Raw genomic sequence first — 22,506 nt, forward strand, 5'->3', positions numbered from 1 at the left:
AGTAAAAGCATTCCAAAGTTATTAATGTTTAAAGTGACAGTGGTCAGATTTTCAAAAAATGCCCAGGTCATGAAGGTGAAAATGGGCTGGGTCATGAAGGGGTTAAAACCGTGGTTGACCGCGATTTTGTCTCTGGTTTAAAAACCGTACTGCAACCGCATACTTTTTTTTTTTTTTTTTTAACATTGACGTCAATGGGAAACGCACATGCATACGGTTCCATACGGGAAAAACGTACACGTTTTACTTTGCACATGCGCATTTGAATCCTAAAGTCCCCACCCAAGACCCCTCCCATTAAAAATAGACAATTTTCAAAAACGTATGTTTTTTTTTTCTATAAAAACTGACGGAACTGTATGCACTTTTAAAAACAGTATACTGTTTAAAAACGCATACGGTTTACTTTTTTCCATACTGTTCCATCCGTTTTTTTGCCATACGGTTTTCTTTAGAAAAACGGATTGAAAACAGTATGGCTAAAACGTAGTGTGAACCCAGCCTTAACCAGATACTTTTATTCATATTACAGCATACAAGTTAGCAGGATCATGACGTGTTTGGGGGTCTGCTACCCCTTCCTCAGATGATCTAGGGTACTACTGACACCAGCAGACCTAATATAGTATCATAATGGAGGTAGTACAGGTCAAGGGGGTGGGCTTGATGTGATGTCACATCCAGTCCACTTAGAGGCAACATAATAGAAAATACAGAGAGAAATACAAATTCAATACCAATATAGTATAGCTGTATACATACGGGGTAAAACCCAATAACAATAGAAACAAAAATGTAATAAAATACATAAAAACAGTTTATAGCTGTCACCACATTGGTGGGAAGTACATCCCGGTAGTAATACATCAAAACGAGGCTCCGTTGAGGGAGCCGTAACGATAGTAAACATTGTGACATGTGGAGCCAGTTGTAAACATAGAAGCCCCGGTGTACAAAGAGCTGACTGGTTCTCCGCACGCAGCGCACGCCAGCGTCTCACTGACAAGCATCTCTATGGACGCGTCGCTAGGCCGTAAACACAGAGGCAGCCAATCAGATTGCCAGGGGGCGGCCTGCGGCGGAGTGTCGTCAGCCATGCAAGAGATACGTTCGCATTCGGTATCCCAGGTAATATAACTGCGGGGTATCGTTCTAAGAGGAAAAGAAAAACAGCTATATTAGCAATCAGAAAAAAAAGAGGGGAGTTATTTTACTGTGAGGTAGGTAAAGCCATCTGGCTGCTCTTTACAGTAAAAAGGAGTGATGCCTCAGGGCCGTTGCCAGGAACAACAACAAAGAGTCCTGATAAGATATCTTAGCGCCCAGTAGACTAAAGGCACCTAAGAAAAGCTCACAGAGCTTCTGAACCACAGTTGGGTCTTTCACATGTGGCCATGCGAGATGCAAGTGCTGTGACAATTGCAAAATCGCACTAAAAGTTTCTGCTCTAATATTTCTCATGAGACTTTCAATATTAAGACCTTTATTAATTGCTCAACAAGGTTTGTCATATACCTGCTAGAGTGCCCTTGCGGCCTGCAATACGTGGGCCGCACTACACAATGCCTTCAAGACAGGATCAACAAACACCGGAGTAATACCAGTCTTGGGTTTACACAACACAGTGTGTCTCGACATTTAGTCTCATCACCGTTCAGACTTTGGCTGCATTAAACTTGCAGCCATAGAAAATATTGCATTGGATTATCCCCAAAGATTTAACTTGTTGAGAAGGAGAGAGAACTTTTGGATTTTCAAACTTCAGACTCTTGTTCCGTTAGGTCTTAATGAAATGGTGGAAAGTGCTCTGTAAAAATCTAAGGATGTAATATATATGGAATATCTTCTGTAAATTTGTATTAATGTATTTTATATATTTTTATCTTTGTGATACTGACTGCTCACGGTTTTCCTTTGGATCAGCCCCCAGATGAAATGTTAATATACTTATACTCCAATGACCACCCGTTTTAATATCCTCTAACCTTTTATGGCATTTCGTTACCAATTTCCTATTTACCGTATATACTCGAGTATAAGCCGAGTTTTTCAGCATGATTTTTCGTGCTGAAAACACCCCCCTCGGCTTATACTCGAGTGAACTCTCCACCCGCAGTGGTCTTCAACCTGCGGACCTCCAAAGGTTTCAAAACTACAACTCCCAGCAAGGCTTGCTGGGAGTTGTAGTTTTGAAACCTCCGGAGGTCCGCAGGTTGAAGACCACTGCGGCCTTCGACATCATCCAGCCCCCTCTCACCCCCTTTAGTTCTGTACAGTACTCACCTCCGCTCGGCGCTGGTCCGGTGCTGCAGGGCTGACCGGAGAGAAGGTCGTCCGGTGGGATAGTGGTTCCGGGCTGCTATCTTCACCGGGGAGGCCTCTTCTAAGCGCTTCGGGCCTGGCCCCAGAATAGTCACGTTGCCTTGACAACGACACAGAGGTACGTTCATTGCCAACGTACTTCTGCGTCATTGTCAAGGCAACGCCTCTATTCCGGGCCGGAAGCGCGGAGAAGAGGCGCCCCCAGTGAAGATAGCAGACCGGAACCACTATCCCACCGGACGACCTCCTCTCCGGACAGCCCTGCAGCACCGGACCAGCGCCGAGCGGAGGTGAGTACTGTACAGAACTAAAGGGGGGGGTGAGAGGGGGCTGGATGATGTCGAAGGCCGCAGTGGTCTTCAACCTGCGGACCTCCGGAGGTTTCAAAACTACAACTCCCAGCAAGCCCGGACAGCCGATGGCTGCCCGGGCTTGCTGGGAGTTGTAGTTTTGAAACCTCTGGAGGTCCGCAGGTTGAAGACCACTGAGGGCGGATGATGACAAGAGGATGATGATGGGGGGGTGGGATGATGAAGGGGATGATGAAGGGGGGTGGGGATGATGACAGGTGGTGATGATGAGGGTCTGGATGATGACAGGCGGTGATTATGATGAGGATGTTAATGACGGGGGTCTGGATGATGACAGGGGGGGGGGATGATGTATTTCCCACCCTAGGCTTATACTCGAGTCAATAACTTTTCCTGGGATTTTGGGTTGAAATTAGGGGTCTCGGCTTATACTCGGGTCGGCTTATACTCGAGTATATACGGTATATACTATATTATTTTTTAACTATATTATTAATTTGCTTTTATAAAATTGTGATCTAATTATACTGTATACACACAATTGATTTGTTTTCCTTTTATTATGATATATATATCCTGAATGGGACTTATAGTTTACAAGATATGTCCTTATATATTACTCCTAATAGGACCTATAGTCCATAAGATATGTCCTTTTATATATTAATTTCGTGGCCATAGTATTCAGTCTGAATAGTGTATATGTATCTTATCAGGACTATGTTCTTGTTCCTGGCAACGGCCCTGAGGCATCACTCCTTTTTACTGTAAAGAGCAGCCATTTGGCTTTTCTTACCTCACAGTAAAATAATTCCCCTCTTTTCTTCTCAGATTGCTAATATAGCTTTTTTTCTTTTCCTCTTAGAACGATACCCCGCAGTTATATTACCTGGGATACAGAATTCGAACGAATCTCTTGCATGGCTGACGAAACTCCGCCGCAGGCCGCGCCCCCGGCATTCTGATTGGCTGCCTCTGGGTTTACAGAGCCGCCGGCCTAGCGACGCGTCCATAGAGATGCTTGTCAGTGAGACGCTGGGGTGCGCTGCGCGCGGAAAACCCGTCAGCTCTCTTTGTACACCGGGGCTTCTATGTTTACAACTGGCTCCACATGTCACAATGTTTACTATCGTTACGGCCCCCTCAACGGAGCCTCGTTTTGATGTATTACTACCGGGATGTACTTCTCACCAATGTGGTGACAGCTATAAGCTGGTTTTATGTATTTTATTGCATTTTTGTTTCTATTGTTATTGGGTTTTGCCCCGTATGTATACAGCTATACTATATTGGTATAGAATTTGTATTTCTCTCTGTATTTTCTATTATGTTGCCTGTAAGTGGACTGGATGTGACATCACATCAAGCCCACCCCCTTGACCTGTACTATGATACTATATAAGGTCTGCTGGTGTCAGTAGTACCCTAGATCATCTGAGGAAGGGGTAGCAGACCCCGAAACACGTCAAGATCCTGCTAACTTGTATGCTGTAATATAAATAAAAGTATCTGGTTAACAATACCTACCTGCATCCTTGCATCTTTGGATCAAGCAGCACCTGGATTATAGTGGTCTTCTATTCAATTGCTTCAGAAATGTAACAGCAACACCCAGAACTTATCAGAGGCACTTTTTTTCAGTGTGAAATTGACTGTGCTGTGCTTTTAAAGCAGAAAATGATTTACCGTGAAACAGACTACCACAGACAAACAAATCCCCCCCCCCATATGTCTACGTGACATTAAAACATCTTAGATAAAAACTTCAAAATGCTTGAAAACTAAACGATTTCAGAGGAAGATCCCCAGGTAAATCCATCATTCAGGCTTGCAAGATCCTGGGCATCTGTTTCTAGGATCCAGGTTACCCAATTGATACCCATAAAACTAAGAACAATGGTATCTCCATTATGCTCCTCTCTGACATATTCTATTAAATGGTGTGAGCCTTTCCCAGACTTCAGAGACCAAATATGTTCTTGGAATCTGGTATTTAAGGCACAAATTGTGCTACTAATGTAGAACTTTCCACAAATGCATGTTATTGCATATACTGTACTACGTGGCTCATTTTCCAACGGAAACTAATATTATTTCCATTAAGGATCGACGATAAACGATAACGTATACCGATATTCCAGTATAAGTTATACCAGGAAACTCCTGGAGCTCTTGATGTGGGTCTCCTAGGAGGCAGACTTAAGCAAGTATACCCTTGCTGTATAAACAAACAGGTCAGCTGTATAAACAAATAGAGAGGACCGCCCGGGCAGGTACAGTGGTAATAATGGGAGATTTTAACTATCCAGATATAGATTGGGGCCGGGGGTTGGCTAAAACTACAAAGGGGAGAAAATTCCTAAATTTATTGCAGGATAATTTTATGGGCCAGTTTGTGGAGGACCCAACAAGAAGTGATGCCTTGTTGGATATGATCATTTCCAACAACGCAGAGCTGGTTGGTAATGTAACTGTGAGGGAAAACCTTGGTAATAGCGACCACAATATAGTTACTTTTGACTTAAAATGTAGAAAACAAAGACAGACGGGGAAAGCAAAAACATATAACTTTAAAAAGGCAAACTTCCCTGGGTTGAGGGCTGCACTACAGGACATAGACTGGGGGGAGGTGTTGTCAAATACTGATACAGAAGGTAAATGGGACATCTTTAAATCAACTCTAAATAACTATACAGCTAAATATATACCAAAGGGGAACAAATATAAACGATTAAAACTAAATCCTACATGGCTGACAAATGAGGTTAAAAGAGCAATAAACAACAAAAAAATAGCCTTCAAAAAATACAAATCTGATGGGTCAGCTATAACATTTAAACAGTACAAGGAGCTTAATAAAATTTGTAAAAATGTAATAAAAACAGCAAAAATTCTAAATGAGAGACAGGTGGCCGAAGAAAGCAAAACTAATCCTAAATATTTTTTTAGATATATAAATACAAAAAAACCAAGGACAGAGCATGTAGGACCCCTTAATAATGATAATGGGGAGGTTGTCACGGGCGATCAAGAGAAGGCGGAGCTACTGAATGGGTTCTTTAGTTCTGTATACACTATGGAAGAAGGAGCTGACATTGGCCAGGTCAGTGCTGGTAACACATCATATAATGTACTGAACTGGCTTAATGTAGAGATGGTACAAGGTAAGTTAAGTAAAGTAATTGTAAGCAAATCTCCAGGGCCGGATGGACTACACCCAAGAGTTCTTAGAGAGGTAAGTTCAGTAATATCTGTACCCTTGTTCATGATATTTAGAGATTCTCTGGTGTCTGGTATTGTGCCAAGGGACTGGCGCAAGGCTAATGTGGTACCAATCTTCAAGAAGGGCTCTAGGTCTTCGCCAGGCAATTATAGACCGGTAAGTCTAACGTGCATTGTGGGTAAATTGTTTGAAGGACTTATAAGGGATTACATACAGGAATACATAGGGGATAATTGTATTATAAGTGATAACCAGCATGGGTTTACTAAGGATAGAAGTTGTCAAACCAATCTAATTTGCTTTTATGAAGAGGTGAGTAGAAGCCTTGACAGAGGAATGGCTGTGGATATAGTGTTTCTGGATTTTGCCAAAGCGTTTGATACTGTCCCTCACAGACATCTGACAGGTAAGTTAAGGTCCTTGGGCTTGGAAACTTTAGTTTGTAACTGGATTGAACACTGGCTCATGGATCGTACCCAGAGAGTGGTGGTCAATGATTCGTACTCTGATTGGTCCCCGGTAATTAGTGGTGTACCCCAAGGTTCAGTACTGGGACCGCTGTTTAATTTATTTATCAATGACAGAGGATGGTATTAACAGCTCTGTTTCTATCTTTGCAGATGACACCAAGCTTTGTAGCACAGTACAGTCTATAGAGGATGTGCATAAGTTACAAGATGACTTGGATAGACTAAGTGTCTGGGCATCCACTTGGCAAATGAGGTTCAATGTGGATAAATGTAAAGTTATGCATCTTGGTACTAATAACCTGCATGCATCGTATGTCTTAGGGGGGATAAAACTGTCAGAGTCACTGGTAGAGAAGGATCTGGGTGTACTTGTAGATCACAGACTACAGAATAGCATGCAATGTCAGGCTGCTGCTTCCAAAGCCGGCAGGATATTGTCATGTATCAAAAGAGGCATGGACTCAAGGGACAGGGACATAATACTCCCCCTTTATAAAGCATTGGTATGGCCTCACCTGGAATATGCTGTTCAGTTTTGGTCGCCTGTTCATAAAAGGGACACTGCGGAGTTGGAAAGGGTGCAGAGACACGTGACTAAACTAATATGCGGCATGGAACATCTTAGCTATGAGGAGCGATTAAAGGAGTTACAATTGTTTAGTCTTGAGAAGAGACGTTTAAGGGGGGATATGATAAACGTATATAAGTATATTAATGGCCCATACAAAAAATATGGAGAAAAACTGTTCCAGGTTAAACCCCCCCAAAGGACGAGGGGGCACTCCCTCCGTCTGGAGAAGAAAAGGTTTAGTCTAAAGGGGCGGCACGCCTTCTTTACCGTGAGGACTGTGAATTTATGGAACGGTCTACCTCAGGAACTGGTCACAGCAGGAACAATTAACAGCTTTAAAGCAGGGTTAGATACATTCCTGGAACAAAATAACATTAATGCTTATGCAGAATTATAAAACTACATCCCTTTCCCTTATCCCCTTACATCCTTCCCTTCAATCCCCTGGTTGGACTTGATGGACGTATGTCTTTTTTCAACCATACTAACTATGTAACCCTTCACCAGCTGTTACAAGGTCCAAGGTAATGCAAGTCAGGTCTATGTAAATGCTTCAAGAAAATCTCAATTTGCAACAGCTGCAGGTACCCTGGTTGTAGAACGCCGAAATAGGTTTACAGTTACAACCAGTGGACAGCACAGGCAGGAGCTGTCCAAGGGTCATATGCAGCACACCCCAACATTGGGATAAAAATAGCTCAGACTCCTGTTTTAATCCCTTAGACGCTGTGATCAATAAAGACCAGGGCATTTAAATGGTAAGAGTGAGGCATTATATTAAGGCAAAAGGTAGGGATACCAATACTGATATCGGGACAGATAGTGGGCATTTGCACAAATACATGTACTCATGCAAACATCCCCGATATCTAATCCATTAAATGGCGGCGGGAATCCCGCCAGCAGGGATCATGGAGGTGCCCTGTGAACGCTACCTGAACTATGCATCACCCTATCAATCGCGGTGATTTCCGGCATTAACCATTTAGACACCGCAAACAAACTTGATTGTGGCATCTAAAAGTCCTGATATCAACTGCCATTAGCTCTGCGATGCTAATCTCTGTGCCTCGTTCAGCTGAAAGGACAGCCTGAGGACCCTTACCATGCTCCAAACTGTCCGATCATCGCTCCTATACTGCTGCCAGCCATTGCAGGCAATAGTAAAAGAGCACCGATAATGATATTGTGTATGCAATCTACAAATTGCATGTAATAGTCCTGTACGGAGACAAAAAAATTTTTTTTTTTAAATTGTAAAAAAAACGTGTAAGTAAATTTTTAATAACCCCTTTTCAATACGGGACACCCCTAGCGAAATGCATCATGTGTTACTGGAAGGTAATAATTCTTTAATATATAAGGCATTTTACTGTAGGATTAAATTGCAATCAAAATTGAAATAAAGATAAACAAAAACTTTTGCAAAAGTCATAAAGAGGTACTCCAGTGGAAAACTTTTTTTTAAATCAACTGGTGCAAGAAAAGTACCGTATATACTCGAGTATAAGCCGAGTTTTTCAGCACGATTTTTCGTGCTGAAAACACCCCCCTCGGCTTATACTCGAGTGAACTCCCCCACCCGCAGTGGTCTTCAACCTGCGGACCTCCAGAGGTTTCAAAACTACAACTCCCAGCAAGCCCGGGCAGCCATCGGCTGTCCGGGCTTGCTGGGAGTTGTAGTTTTGAAACCTCCGGAGGTCCGCAGGTTGAAGACCACTGCGGCCTTCAACATCATCCAGCCCCCTCTCACCCCCTTTAGTTCTGAGTACTCACCTCCGCTCGGCGCTGGTCCGGTCCTGCAGGACTGTCCGGTGAGGAGGTGGTCCGGTGGGATAGTGTTCCGGGCTGCTATCTTCACCGGGGAGGCCTCTTCTAAGCGCTTCGGGCCCGGCCTCAGAATAGTCACGTTGCCGTGACAACGACGCAGAGGTGCGTTCATTGCCAACGTAATTCTGCGTCATTGTCAAGGCAACGCCTCTATTCCGGGCCGGAAGTGCGGAGAAGAGGCGCCCCCGGTGAAGATAGCAGCCCGGACCACCTCCTCACCGGACAGCCCTGCAGGACCAGACCAGCGCCGAGCGGAGGTGATTACTCAGAACTAAAGGGGGTGAGAGGGGGCTGGATGATGTTGAAGGCCGCAGTGGTCTTCAACCTGCGGACCTCCGGAGGTTTCAAAACTACAACTCCCAGCAAGCCCAGACAGCCGATGGCTGCCCGGGCTTGCTGGGAGTTGTAGTTTTGAAACCTCTGGAGGTCCGCAGGTTGAAGACCACTGAGGGCGAATGATGAGAAGAGGATGATGAAGGGGGGGGGGGGGGGGATGATGAAGGGGGGTGGGGATGATGAAGGGGGGGGGTGTGGGATGATAAGGGGATGATGAAGGGGGGATGTGCGGGATGATAAGGGGATGATGAAGGGGGGATGTGCGGGATGATAAGGGGAATGTGTGGGATGATGACAAGGGGATGATGAAGGGGGGGGATGTGCGGGATGATAAGGGGATGATGAAGGGGGGATGTGCGGGATGATAAGGGGATGATGAAGGGGGGATGTGTGGGATGATGACAAGGGGATGATGATGATGAGGATGTTAATGACGGGTCTGGATGATGACAGGGGGGGATGAGGTATTTCCCACCCTAGGCTTATACTCGAGTCAATAACTTTTCCTGGGATTTTGGGTTGAAATTAGGGGTCTCGGCTTATACTCGGGTCGGCTTATACTCGAGTATATACGGGTAAATTTGTAAATGACTGCTATAAAAAAAAAAAAAAAATCCTTCCAGTACTTTTTAGCAGCTGTATTTTACAGAGGAAGTTCTTTTCTTTGAGAATTTCTTTTTTGTGTTGTCCACAGTGCTCTCTGCTGACACCTCTGTCCGTGTCAGGAACTGTCCAGAGCAGCATAGGTTTGCCATGGGGATGCTCTCCTGCTCTGGACAGTTCCTGATACGGGCACTATGGTCAAGACAAAAAAGAAATTCAAAAAGAAAGTTTCCTCTGTAGCAAACAGCTGCTTAAAAGTACTGAAAGAGTAAAGATTTTCTAGTAGAAGTCATTTAAAAATCTGTTTAACTTTCTGGCACAATTTGATAAAAAAAAAAAGTTTTCCACCAGAGTACCCCTTTAAATCCTAAAACAACTATACAGGTCATTACAGATTGCATCACTTCCACATTGTAACATTAGCAGTTAAAATGACAAAACAAACAAGTTGTAGATTTGGAACAGCTGGAGGCACACTGGTTGGAAAGAACTGGGATAGACTTATTTTAACCATCAAACTGCCCCCGACCCATTATAAAGTTATCTATGGGAACCCCAACAAGGTTCTATTAAAGGTAGGATTCACCCCACATAACAGTAGTGCTCCACTGTAGGGCATTAACACTGGCAGGAAGTTTAAGAACAAAACTGCTTGAGGATCTTCTCAGGCTCAGTAGGAAGCTAAAGGAGAGTTGTCGGAACCCCCTCCCCAGAAATACACCTTTGCCTTGGTGCATCTAATACTACAAAATAAAAATAAAAAATAAAGCACATTTACGTCCTTTTTTGCTAAACTCATGTCAATATTTGATACCTGCTCATGTTACTTTAGTAATACGAAATAAACGAGCCCAACTTGCAGAGGCCTGTACACACTGACTTATTACCCAAAAACGCAAGGTAAAAGGAACAGGTTTTATTCAGTCTCCAGAACCCTCTAAAACAGCAGGAAGAAATGGACGGCAGTGAATAATCCAGAAAGCGCTTTGTTATCACCTGACAGGAAATGTGAATGACGCGGTAAGAGACTGCACTGGCAGAGAGACAGTAATAATGGACGCATAACGGGGAGCAGCGTGTGGGCAACGGCGGGCTAGCAAAAGCCTTACAAATTACTTCAAATGTGTTCTGAAAAAACCCAGATAACGAAGTAACGTGAAATAATAACAAGAACGAATCGTTCACGAGACCTCTCCCATCTTTCCCGGTCTCACCTTCGCTTCCACAAGCTCCGCCGCCATCTTGGACTCCAGCGACCTCCGCGCCGGCAGACGACGCCCCACGTGACAAAGTTCCGTTGTGTCAGACCTATCCCCATCAGCTCCACGCCGGGCCTGGCCAACAGCTTTGCGCGCTTGCGCACGACGCTTCATGATTGTTTTTCCGCCAATCACAGGAGGGCGGGGTTTGAATGGTCTCTTCCCACTGCTGTACTGTATGTTAAAAAATGCTGCGTTGTGACGCAGTGCTTTGTAAGGAGAAACGGCGGGCTCTGAGGGTTCGAGCCGTGACCGGTACAGCTGTAATCCCTAGTTTTAATCAGCTCACCACTTGTAAGGATATCGTTGTGGCTGGGAAAGAGAGGGTTCACACACCGCGTTTTGTAGCAAGTTTCCATTCGATTTAAAAAAAAAAAAGTTAAAGCCGGAAGTGGATTCAGCACAAAGAAGTATATATCATTTTATGTTTCCAATTACGTTTGAATCCACTTATGTCTTTATCTGGAATATACTGCCACAAAATTGTGTGTGTGTGTGAAACCCCCTTTAATGGCTGCTGGGGGAGGTAGAAGATGTTTTATATAATGAAGGCTTACTCAACAACTAGGACCCCAGCAGAGGCAGGATAAGGCTGTAAGTGCAGATCACCATGAGGGTAGAATCACACATAACGGATTTGCTGTGTATTTTAGTGTGCCTGCAGCTTTTTCACCCCACCCATACACCCAACAATCCCCTCACCAAACCCAGAGTCCTGCTCACAGCAGCAATCCACGGCTATGAGCAGCCACACAGTGTGGTGTGACTTGCAGGTCCGAGTAAGGGTGCATTCACACCACGTTTTTGCAATACAGTTCCCATATCAGATTTGTGATGAAAAACGGATTCCTCAAAGCCGGACTAAGCTGTATTATAACGTATGTACAAATTTCAACCTGTATACGGTTGAAAACCGTATACGGTTTGAAAAATGATGTCCGGTTGCATCCGTATTTAAGAAAAAACTTTTACGTTTTAAATTTTTCACTCCATTTTGAATAAAGTTTCACTTGTTTGTGAAATTCCAAGAAAGAAAAAAAACTGCAAAGTAAGAAACCGGATGGAACCGTATGCACATACGGTTCTGTACGGTTCCCATTGACTCCAATGTTTAAAAAAAAAAAGTACACGGTTTAACCACATAGGGACCCAGGGCGTACAGGTACGCCTTCGGTCCCTGGTACTTAAGGACCCAGGGCGTACCTGTACGCCCGTGGGAATTTCGGTCCCCGCCGCGCGCTGGGCGGGGACCGGACCAGGGTGACTGCTGCTATCGATCAGACCCCCCCCCATGTCGGCAATCGTGTCAAAGCGCAAGTGAATTCACACTTGCGATTTGCACAATTACGGGTCTATGGTGACCCGGAATATAAGGGGGATCGCGATTGTCCAAGACACGCACGATCCCCCTGAAGGGATAGGAGTGAGGTGGCAGGGGTGCCACCCCTCCTATCCTGCAATTGGTCGCCAGAAGCGACGACCAATAGCAGATCGGGGGGGGGGGGGGGGGTTGACTTTCATTTTCCCCATCCTGCCCACCCACAATAGGCGGGACAGAACGGGGAAACAGAAGAGGATCGACGGCGGAAGATCGACTTATCCATCCGGAGGCGACGGTGATCGGTGGGCGGCAATGTCGTGCGGCTGGCTCCCTGGATTCTTCGGAAGCTGGTGAGTTGCCTAGCAACATCTGGAAGGTACAGTTTGAAACCACTATACAGTGGTCTCTAAACTGTATCCCTCCAGATCTTGCAAAACTACAACTCCTAGCATGCCCAAACAGCTGTTTGCTGTCTGGGCATGCTGGGATTTGTAGTTTTGCAACATCTGGAGGACCACAGTTTGTAGATCACCCTGCACTGGTTTCTAAACTGTAGCCCTCCAGATGTTGCAAATCCCAGCATGCCCAAATAACAAACAGCTGTCTCAGCATGCTGGGAGTTGTAGTTGCGTACCTCCAGCTGTTGCATAACTACATCTCCCAGCATGCCCTTCTGTGATCAGTACATGCTGGGAGTTGTAGTTTTGCAACAGCTGGAGGCACACTGGTTGGAAAATACTGAGTTAGGTAACAGAACCTAACTGAAGGTTTTTCAACCAGTCTGCCTCCAGCTGTTGCAAAAGTACAACTCCCAGAATGCACGGTCTGTCAGTAATGCTGTGAGTTGTAGTTTTGAAACAGCTGGAGGTTTGCCCCCCCCCCCCCCCCCCCCCCCCCCCCACCAGTGAATGTACAGGGTTCATTCACACGGGCTGGTTTACAGTAAGTTTCCTGCTTCAAGTTTGGGCTGCGGCAAATTTTTCGCCGCAGCGCAAACTCCTAGCGGGAAACTCACCGTAACACGCCAGTGCGAATGTACCCTAAAAACACTACACTAACACATGATAAATGGTAAAACACTAAATATACACCCCCTTACACTGTCTCCCCAATAAAAAATAAAAACGTATTGTACGGCAGTGTTTCCAAAACGGAGCCTCCAGCTGTTGCAAAACAACAACTCCCAGCATTTCTGGACAGCCACTGACTGTCCAGGCATGCTGGGAGTTTAGCAACAGCTGGAGGCACCCTGTTTGGGAATCACTGGCGTAGAATACCTAGAAGCAAGATAGAGCAGCACTTCCGAAAGCCGTCAAAGTAATATGGGTGCAGGCGGGCCCAATCGAAGCCCTGGTCAATGGCGCTTGCCACATGAGGAAATAAACTACACTGCTTTTCACCATATATTGGAGTCCTGTGGGACGCTTTCTACTTGTGGCATAGAATACCTATGTCCACCCCTATGAAATCCCTAATTTAGTCCTCAAATGCGCATGGCGCTCTCTCACTTCGGAGCCCTGTCGTATTTCAAGGAAACAGTTTAGGGCCACATATGGGGTATTTTTGTACTCGGGAGAAATTGCACTACAAATTCTGGGGGGCTTTTTCTCCTTTTACCCCTTATGAAAAGGAAAAGGTGGGGTCTACAGCAGCCTGTTAATGTAAAAAATAAAAATGTTTACACTAACATGCTGGTGTTGCTCCATACTTTTTATTTTCACAAGCGGTAAAAGGAAAAAAAGACCCACAAAATTTGTAACACAATTTCTCCTGAGTACGGAAATACCCCATATGTGGGCATAAAATGCTCTGCGGGCGCACAACAAGGCTCAGGAGTGAGAGCGCACCATGTACATTTGAGGCCTAAATTGGTGATTTGCACAGGGGTGGCTGATTTTACAGCGGTTCTGACATAAACGCAAAAAAAAAAAATACCCACATGTGACCCCATTTTGGAAACTACACCCCTCACGGAATATGACAAGGGGTATAGTGAGCCTTAACACCCCACAGGTGTTTGACGAATTTTCATTAAAGTTTGATGGGGAGTGTAAAGTGTTCTGCGGGCGAACTACAATGCTCAGAAGAGAGGGAGCGCCATTGAGATTTTGAAGAGAAAATTTGTCCGGAATTGAAGGCCACGTGTGTTTACGAAGCCCCCATAGTGCCAGAACAATGGACCCCCCCACATGTGACCCCATTTTGGAAACTACACCCCTCATGTAATGCAATAAGGGGTGCAGTGAGCATTTACGCCCCAGAGGTGTCTGACAGATTTTTGGAACAGTGGTCCGTGAAAATGAAAGATTTAATTTTTCATTTGCACAACCCACTGTTCTAAAGATCTGTCAAATGCCAGTGGGGTGTAAATACTCACTGCACCCCTTATTTAATTCTGTGAGGGGTGTAGTTTCCAAAATGGGGTCACATGTGGGGGGGGGGGGGTCCACTGTTCTGGCACCACGGGGGGCTTTGTAAATGCACATGGCCCCAGACTTCCATTCCAAACAAATTCTCTTTCCAAAAGCTCAATGGCGCTCCTTCTCTTCTGAGCATTGTAGTTCGCCAGCAGAGAACTTCACGTCCACACCTAGGGTATTTCCATACTCAGAAGAAATGGGGTTACAAATTTTGGAGGTCATTTTTTCCTATTACCCCTTGTAAAAATTTAAAATTTACGGTAAAAACAGCATTTTAGTAAAAAAAAAAATGTTTTCATTTACACATCCAACTTTAACAAAAAGTCGTCAAACACCTGTGAGTAGTTAAGGCTCACTGGACCCCTTGTTACATTCCTTAAGGGGTGTAGTTTCCAAAATAGTATGCCATGAGGGTATGCGACATGCCCCCCAGAAACCATTCCAGCAAAATTTGCTTTCAAAAAGCCAAATGTGACTCCTTTTCTTCTTAGCATTGTAGTTTGCCCGCAGAGCATTTTACGTCCTAACATGGGGTATTTCCATACTCAGAAGAGAGGGGGTTTTCAAATTTTGGGGGGCATTTTCTCCCATTACCCTTTGTAAAAATGGTAAATTTGGGGAAAAAACTTCACTTTAGTGAAATTTTTATTTTTTAATTTACACATCCAATTTTAATGAAAAGTCGTCAAACACCTGTGGGGTGTTAAGGCTAACTGGACCCCTTGTTATGTGCCTTGAGGGGTGTAGTTTCCAAAATAGTATGCCATGTGGAGTTTTCTGCTGTTCTGGCACCATAGGGGCTTCCTAAATGCGACATGCCCCCCAAAAACCATTTCAGCTAAATTCACTCTCCAAAATCCCATTGTTGGCCCTTCCCTTCTGAGCCCTCTACTGCGCCCGCTGAACAATTGACATACACATATGAGGTATTTCCTTACTCAAGAGAAATTGGGTTACAAATTTTGGGGGACTTTTTCTCCCATTACCACTTGTAAAAATTCAAAAACTGGGTCTACAAGAACATGCCAGTGTAAAAAATGAAGATTTTGAATTTTCTCCTTCACTTTGCTGCTATTCCTGTGAAACACCTAAAGGGGTTAACACACTTACTGAATGTCATTTTGGATACTTTGAGGGGTGCAGTTTTTATAATGGGGTCATTTGTGGGGTATTTCTAATATGAAGGCCCTTGAAATCAACTTCAAAACTGAACTGGTCCCTGAAAAATTCCAATTTTGAAAATTTTGTGAAAAATTGGAAAATTGCTGCTGAACTTTGAAGTCGTCTGATGTTTTCCAAAAGTAAAAATATAAAGTAGACATATTGTATGTGAATCAATGTATAATTTATTTGGAATATCCATTTTCCTTATAAGCAGAGAGCTTCAAAGTAAAAAAAAATGCTAAATTTTGAATTTTTTCATAAAATTTGGGAATTTTTACCAATATATTATGCAAGTATCGACCAAATTTTACCACTAACATAAAGTAGAATATGTCACGAAAAAACAATCTTGGAATCAGAATGAAAAGTAAAAGCATCCCAGAGTTATTAATGCTTAAAGTGACAGTGGTCAGATGTTAAAAAAATGGCCGGGTCCTTAAGGTATAAATGGGCTGGGTCCTTAAGGGGTTAATACGGTTTTTGACCCGGACCAAAAATACTTGGTAGACTGCAGTTTTGGGTACGGGTAAAAAAAAAAAAAGACAAAACCGTATAAGAAGCAAAACGGACTAAACCGGATGATGCGTTTGACATACGGTTTACAATGTTAAGTCAATGCATATGGTTTCCTATACAGTTCTGAACGTTTTTTAAATTGAAACCGTATACTGAAACTGTATAGCAAAAACATGGTGTGCATGCACCCTAACTGCTCATAGCCGCAGATTGCTGCTGCAAGCAGGACACGTTACATGTGACCCTACCCTGCTCATACTATTTCCAAGCCCCCATTAGTCGTGACTGTTGGCATCCCACCTTAACCCCTCAAGGACTCAGCCCATTTGGGCCTTAACCCCTTAATGACCAAGCCCATTTTCACCTTAAGGACCAGGCCAATTTTATTTTTGTGTTTTCGTTTTTTCCTCCTCGCCTTCTAAAATCCATAACTCTTTTATATTTCCATCTACAGACCCATATAAGGGCTTGTTTTTTGCGTGACCAATTGTACTTTGTAATGAAACCTCTAATTTTACCATAAAATGTACGGCGAACCCCCAAAAAAAATTTTTTGGGAGAAAATTTAAATAAAAAACAAAATTTTGCACATTTTGGAGGGGTTCGTTTTCACACTGTACAATTTACGGTAAAAATGACATGTGTTCTTTATTCTGTGGGTCAATATGATTAAAATGATACCCATGGCTAGATACTTTTATATTTTTGTACTGCTTAAAAAAAAAATCTAAAACTTTTTGTACAAAATCAGTAATCTAAAATTGCCCTATTTTGACCACCTATAACTTTTTCATTTTTCCGTATATAGGGCTGTATGAGGGCTCATTTTTTGCGCTGTCATCTGTACTTTAGATACCACATCTGCATATATAAAACTTTTAGATAATTTTTTATAAATTTTTTTTGAATAAAATGTGACAAAAAAGCAGCATTTTTGGACTTTTTTTTATTTTTTACGTTTACGCCATTCAATGTACGGGATCATTAACATTATATTTTGATAGTTCGGACATTTACGCATGCGGCAATACCAAATATGTTTATTAAAAAAATATTTACGCTTTTTGGGGGTAAAATGGGAAAAACTGACAATTTTTATTGGGGGAGGGGATTTTTTAAAAACTTTTTATTTTTACATTTTTCAACTTTTTTTTTTACACTTTTTATGTCCCCATAGGGAACTATCTATAGGAATCCTATGATTGCTAATACTGTGCAGTATGTATAGGACATAGCACTGATCAGTATTATCGGTGATCTTCTGCTCTGTTCTGCTCGATCTCAGACCAGAGCAGAAGACCCCGGGAGACGGCCGGAGCCAGGTGAAGGGACCTCCGGCCGCCATGCTGCATGATTGGATCACCGCGGCAGCGCTGCGGGCGATCCGATCATCCAATCAAAGTACCGCAATGCCGCAGATGCCGTGATCTGTACCGATCACGGCATCTGAAGGGTTAATGGCGGACATCCGCGCAATCGTGGATGTCGGCCATTACGGGCGGGTCCCCCGGCTGCTGCTAGCAGCCAGAGCCTGCCGTGTATGACGCGAGCACCGTTCCGATGCTCGCGGTCATACACAGGACGTAAATGTACGGCCTGGTGCGGGAAGTCCCGCCAAGTCAGGACGTACATTTACGTCCTTGGTCGTGAAGGGGTTAAGGACCAGGGGTTTTTCCGTTGTTTCATTTTCATTTTTTCCTCCTCACCTTTAAAAAATCATAACTCTTTCAATTTTACACCTAAAAATCCATATGAGGGCATATTTTTTGCGCCACAAATTCTACTTTGTAATTACATCAGTCATTTTACCCAAAAATCTATGGCAAAACGGAAAAAAAAAATCATTGTGAGACAAAATAAAAAAAAAAACGCCTTTTCGTAACTTTTGGGGGCTTCCGTTTCTACGCCGTACATTTTTCGGTAAAAATGACACCTTATCTTTATTCTGTAGGTCCAAACCAATAAAATGATACCCTACTTTTATAGGTTTGATTTTGATCATAACTACATGCAGGAAAATTTATATGTTTAAAATTGTCATCTTCTGACCCCTATAACTTTTTTATTTTTCCGCATATGAGGCAGTATGAGGGCTCATTTTTTGCGCCGTGATCATTTTTGTATTGATCGGACTTGTTGATCGCTTTTTATCCATTTTTTCATGATATAAAAAGTGACCAAAAATACACTATTTTGGACTTTTTGATTTTTTTTTGTGCGTACGCCATTAACTGTGCGGTTTAATTAATGATATATTTTTATAATTCGGACATTTCCGCACGCGGCGATACCACATATGTTTATTTTTATTTACACTGTTTTTGTTTTTTAAATGGCAAAAGCGGGGGTGATTCAAACTTTTATGAAGGGAGGGTTAAATGATCTTTATTCACTTTTTTTTGCAATGTTATAGCTCCCATAGGGGGCTATAACACTGCACACATTGATCTTTTACATCGTTCAATGGTTTCTCATAGGAAATCAGTGACCAATGATTCTGCCGCTTGACTGCTCATGCCTGGATCTCAGGCACTGAGCAGTCATTCGGCGATCGGACGCCAGGAGGCAAGGTATGAGACCCTCCTCGTGTCCCAGAGCTGTTCGGGATGCGGCGATTTCGCCGCGGACATCCCGAACAGCCCCCTGAGCTAACCGACAGTGATTTACTTTCACTTTAGATGCGCCGTTCAACTTTGAACGCCGCGTCTAAAGGGTTAATAGCACGCGGCACCGCGATCATTGCCGCGCGTTATTAGCAACGGGTCCCGGCCGTTGTTAGAGGCTGGGCCCGACCCTCTATGACGCGAAGGGAAAGGACTCAGGACGTACCGGTACGTCCTTGGTCCTTAACCTGTTCAGGACCCTTGACGTACGCTTACGCCATGAAGCCCTGGTACTTAAGGACCCATGACATACAGTTACGTCATGGGCAGTTCCGGTCCCCGCCGTGCAGCGGGCGGGGATCGGACCGGGATGCCTGCTGAAATCATTCAGCAGGCATCCCGTGCAAACGTCCAGGGGGGTCATCAGACCCCCCTATGTCGGCGATCGCGGCAAATCGCAAGTGAATTCACAATTGCGATTTGCGCGATTCCGGGTCATTACGGGTCTATGGTGACCCGGTGACTTGGAATATAAGGGGGATCGCGTTTGTCTAAGACACCTACGATCCCCCTGAAGGGATAGGAGTGAGGTGGCAGAGGTGCCACCCCTCCTATCCCTGCTATTGATCGCCAGAAGCGACGACCAATAGCAGATCGGGGGCGGGAGGGTTAACTTTCGTTTTCCCCGTCCTGCCCACCCACTTTAGGTGGGGCAGAACAGGGAAATGATGGGGACTGGCGCCGAAGATCCACTTACCCATCCGGGCGGGCGACGGAGATCGGCGGGCGGCGATGTCGTGCGGCTGGATTGTACGGAAGCCGCTGAGTTGTTTAGCAACATCTGAAGTGTACAGTTTGAGACCACTATAAAGTGGTCTCTAACTGTAGCCGTCCAGATGTTACAAAACTACAACTCCCAGCATGCCCAGACAGCTGTTTGGGCATGCTGGAATAAGTAGTTTTGCAACAGCTGGAGGGCTACAGTTAGAGACCATTATACAGTGATCTCTAAACTGTATCCCTCCAGATCTTGCAAAACTACAACTCCTAGCATGCCCAAACAGCTGTTTGCTGTCTGGGCATGCTGGGATTTGTAGTTTTGCAACAGCTGGAGGACAACAGTTTGGAGATCATTTTGCAGTGTTCTCTAAAACTGTAGCCCTCCAGATGTTGCAAAACGGCAAATCCCAGCATGCCCAAACAGCTGTCTTGGCATGCTGGGAGTTTAGTTGTGTACCTCCAGGTATTGAATAACTACATCTCCCAGCATGCCCTTCGGCGATCAGTACATGCTGGGAGTTGTAGTTTTACAACAGCTGGAGGCAGACTGATTGGAAAATACTGAGTTAGGTAACAGAAGCTAACTGGAGGTTTTCCAACCAGTGTGCCTCCAGCTGTTGCAAAAGTACAACTCCCAGCATGCACCGTCTGTCAGTACATGCTGGGAGTTGTAGTTTTGAAACAGCTGGGGGTTTGCCCCCCCCCCCCCCATGTGAATGTACAGGGTACATTCACACGGGCAGGTTTACAGTAATTTTCCTGCTTCAAGTATGAGCTGCGACAAATTTTTCGCTGCAGCGCAAACTCCTAGCGGGAAACTCACCGTAACACGCCAGTTCGAATGTACCCTAAAAACAATACACTACACTAACACATAATAAAGGGTAAAACACTACATATACGCCCCCTTACACTGTCCCCCCCCCAATAAAAAAAAAATGTATTGTATGGCAGTGTTTCCAAGACGGAGCCTCCAGCTGTTGCAAAACAACAATTCCCAGCATTTCCGGACAGTCACTGACTGTCCAGGCATGCTGGGAATTTAGCAAAAGCTGGAGGCACCCTGTTTGGGAATCACTGGCGTAGAATATGTCCACCCCTATGCAATCCCAAATTTAGTCCTCAAATGCGCATGGCGCTCTCTCATTTTGGAGTCCTGTCATATTTCAAGGAAACAGTTTAGGGCCACATATGGGGTATTTCTGTCCTCGGGAGAAATTGCACTACAAAATTGGGGGGGCTTTTTCTCCTTTTACCCCTTATGAAAAGGGAAAGTTGGGGTCTACACCAGCTTGTTAGTGTAAAAAAATACAAATTTTTACACTAACATGCTGGTGTTGCCCCATACTTTTTATTTTCACAAGCATTAAAAGGAAAAAAAGACCCCCAAAATTTGTAACGCAATTTCTCCTGAGTACGGAAATACCCGATATGTGGGCATAAAATGCTCTGCGGGCGCACAACAAGGCTCAGGAGTGAGAGCGCACCATGTACATTTGAGGCCTAAATTGGTGATTTGCACAGGGGTGGCTGATTTTACAGCGGTTCTGAAATAAACGCAAAAAAAAAAAAATACCCACATGTGACCCCATTTTGGAAACTACACCCCTCACGTAATGTAATAAGGTGTACAGTGAGCATTTACACCCCACAGGTGTCTGACAGATTTTTGGAACAGTGGTCCGTGAAAATGAAAAATTAAATTTTTTATTTGCACAGCCCACTGTTCCAAAGATCTGTCAAACGCCAGTGGGGTGTAAATACTCACTGCACCCCTTATTAAATTCTGTGAGGGGTGTAGTTTCCAAGATAGGGTCAAATGTGGGGGGGGGGTCCACTGTTCTGGCACCACTGGGGGCTTTGTAAACGCACATGGCCCCTGACTTCCATTCCAAAAAATGTTTTCCCCAAAAGCTCAATGGCGCGCCTTCTCTTCTGAGCATTGTAGTGCGCCAGCAGAGCACTTGACGTCCACACATGGGGTATTTCCAAACTCAGAAGAGATGGGGTTGCAAATTTTGGGGGGCATTTTGTCCTATTACCCCTTGTAAAAAAAATAATTTGAGGGAAAACTAGCATTTTAGTGAAAAAAAAAAATCATTTACACATCCAACTTTAACGAAAAGTTGTCAAACACCTGTGGGGTGTTAAGGCTCACTGGACCCCTTGTTATGTGCCTTGAGGGGTGTAGTTTCCAAAATGATATGCCATGTGTTTTTTATTTTTTTTGCTGTTCTGGCACCATAGGGACTTTCTAAATGTGACATGCCCCCCAAAAACCATTTCAGAAAAACTCACTCTCCAAAATCCCACTGTCGCTCCTTCCCTTCTGAGCCCTCTACTGTGCCCGCCGAACACTTGACATACACATATGAGATATTTTCTTACTCGAGAGAAATTGGGTTACACATTTTAGGAAGATTTCTCTCCTTTTACCCCTTGAAAAAATTCAATAACTGGGTCTACAAAAACGTGCCAGTGTAAAAAATGAAGATTTTGAATTTTCTCCTTCAATTTGCTGCTATTCCTGTGAAACGCCTAAAGGGTTGACAAACCTTTTGAATGTCATTTTGAATACTTTGAGGGGTGCATATTTTAAAATGGGGTCATTTATGCGGTATTTCTAATATGAAGGCCCTTCTAATCCACTTCAAAACTGAAACGGTCCCCAAAAATTTCGATTTTGAAAATTTTATGAAAAATTGGAAAATTGCTGCTATACTTTGAAGCCCTCTGATGTCTTCCAAAAGTAAAAACACGTCAACTTTATGATGTAA

At 44.0% G+C, this 22,506-nt stretch overlaps 1 protein-coding gene across 1 annotated transcript in view; it reads right to left on the reverse strand.

Annotated features, from left to right (window-relative positions):
• Nucleotides 1-11,503, reverse strand: part of PIAS4 (protein inhibitor of activated STAT 4) — a 70,064-nt gene extending 58,561 nt beyond the window's left edge. The window contains exon 1 of the mRNA XM_056573833.1: nt 10,881-11,503. Within this exon, the coding sequence (XP_056429808.1) occupies nt 10,881-11,039 (159 nt within the window). The 5' untranslated portion in view covers nt 11,040-11,503. The remainder of the gene's footprint in view (nt 1-10,880) is intronic.
• Nucleotides 11,504-22,506: the final 11,003 nt, after the last annotated feature.

The sequence above is a fragment of the Hyla sarda genome, chromosome 1, assembly GCF_029499605.1.
Source record: "Hyla sarda isolate aHylSar1 chromosome 1, aHylSar1.hap1, whole genome shotgun sequence".
Taxonomy (NCBI): domain Eukaryota; kingdom Metazoa; phylum Chordata; class Amphibia; order Anura; family Hylidae; genus Hyla; species Hyla sarda.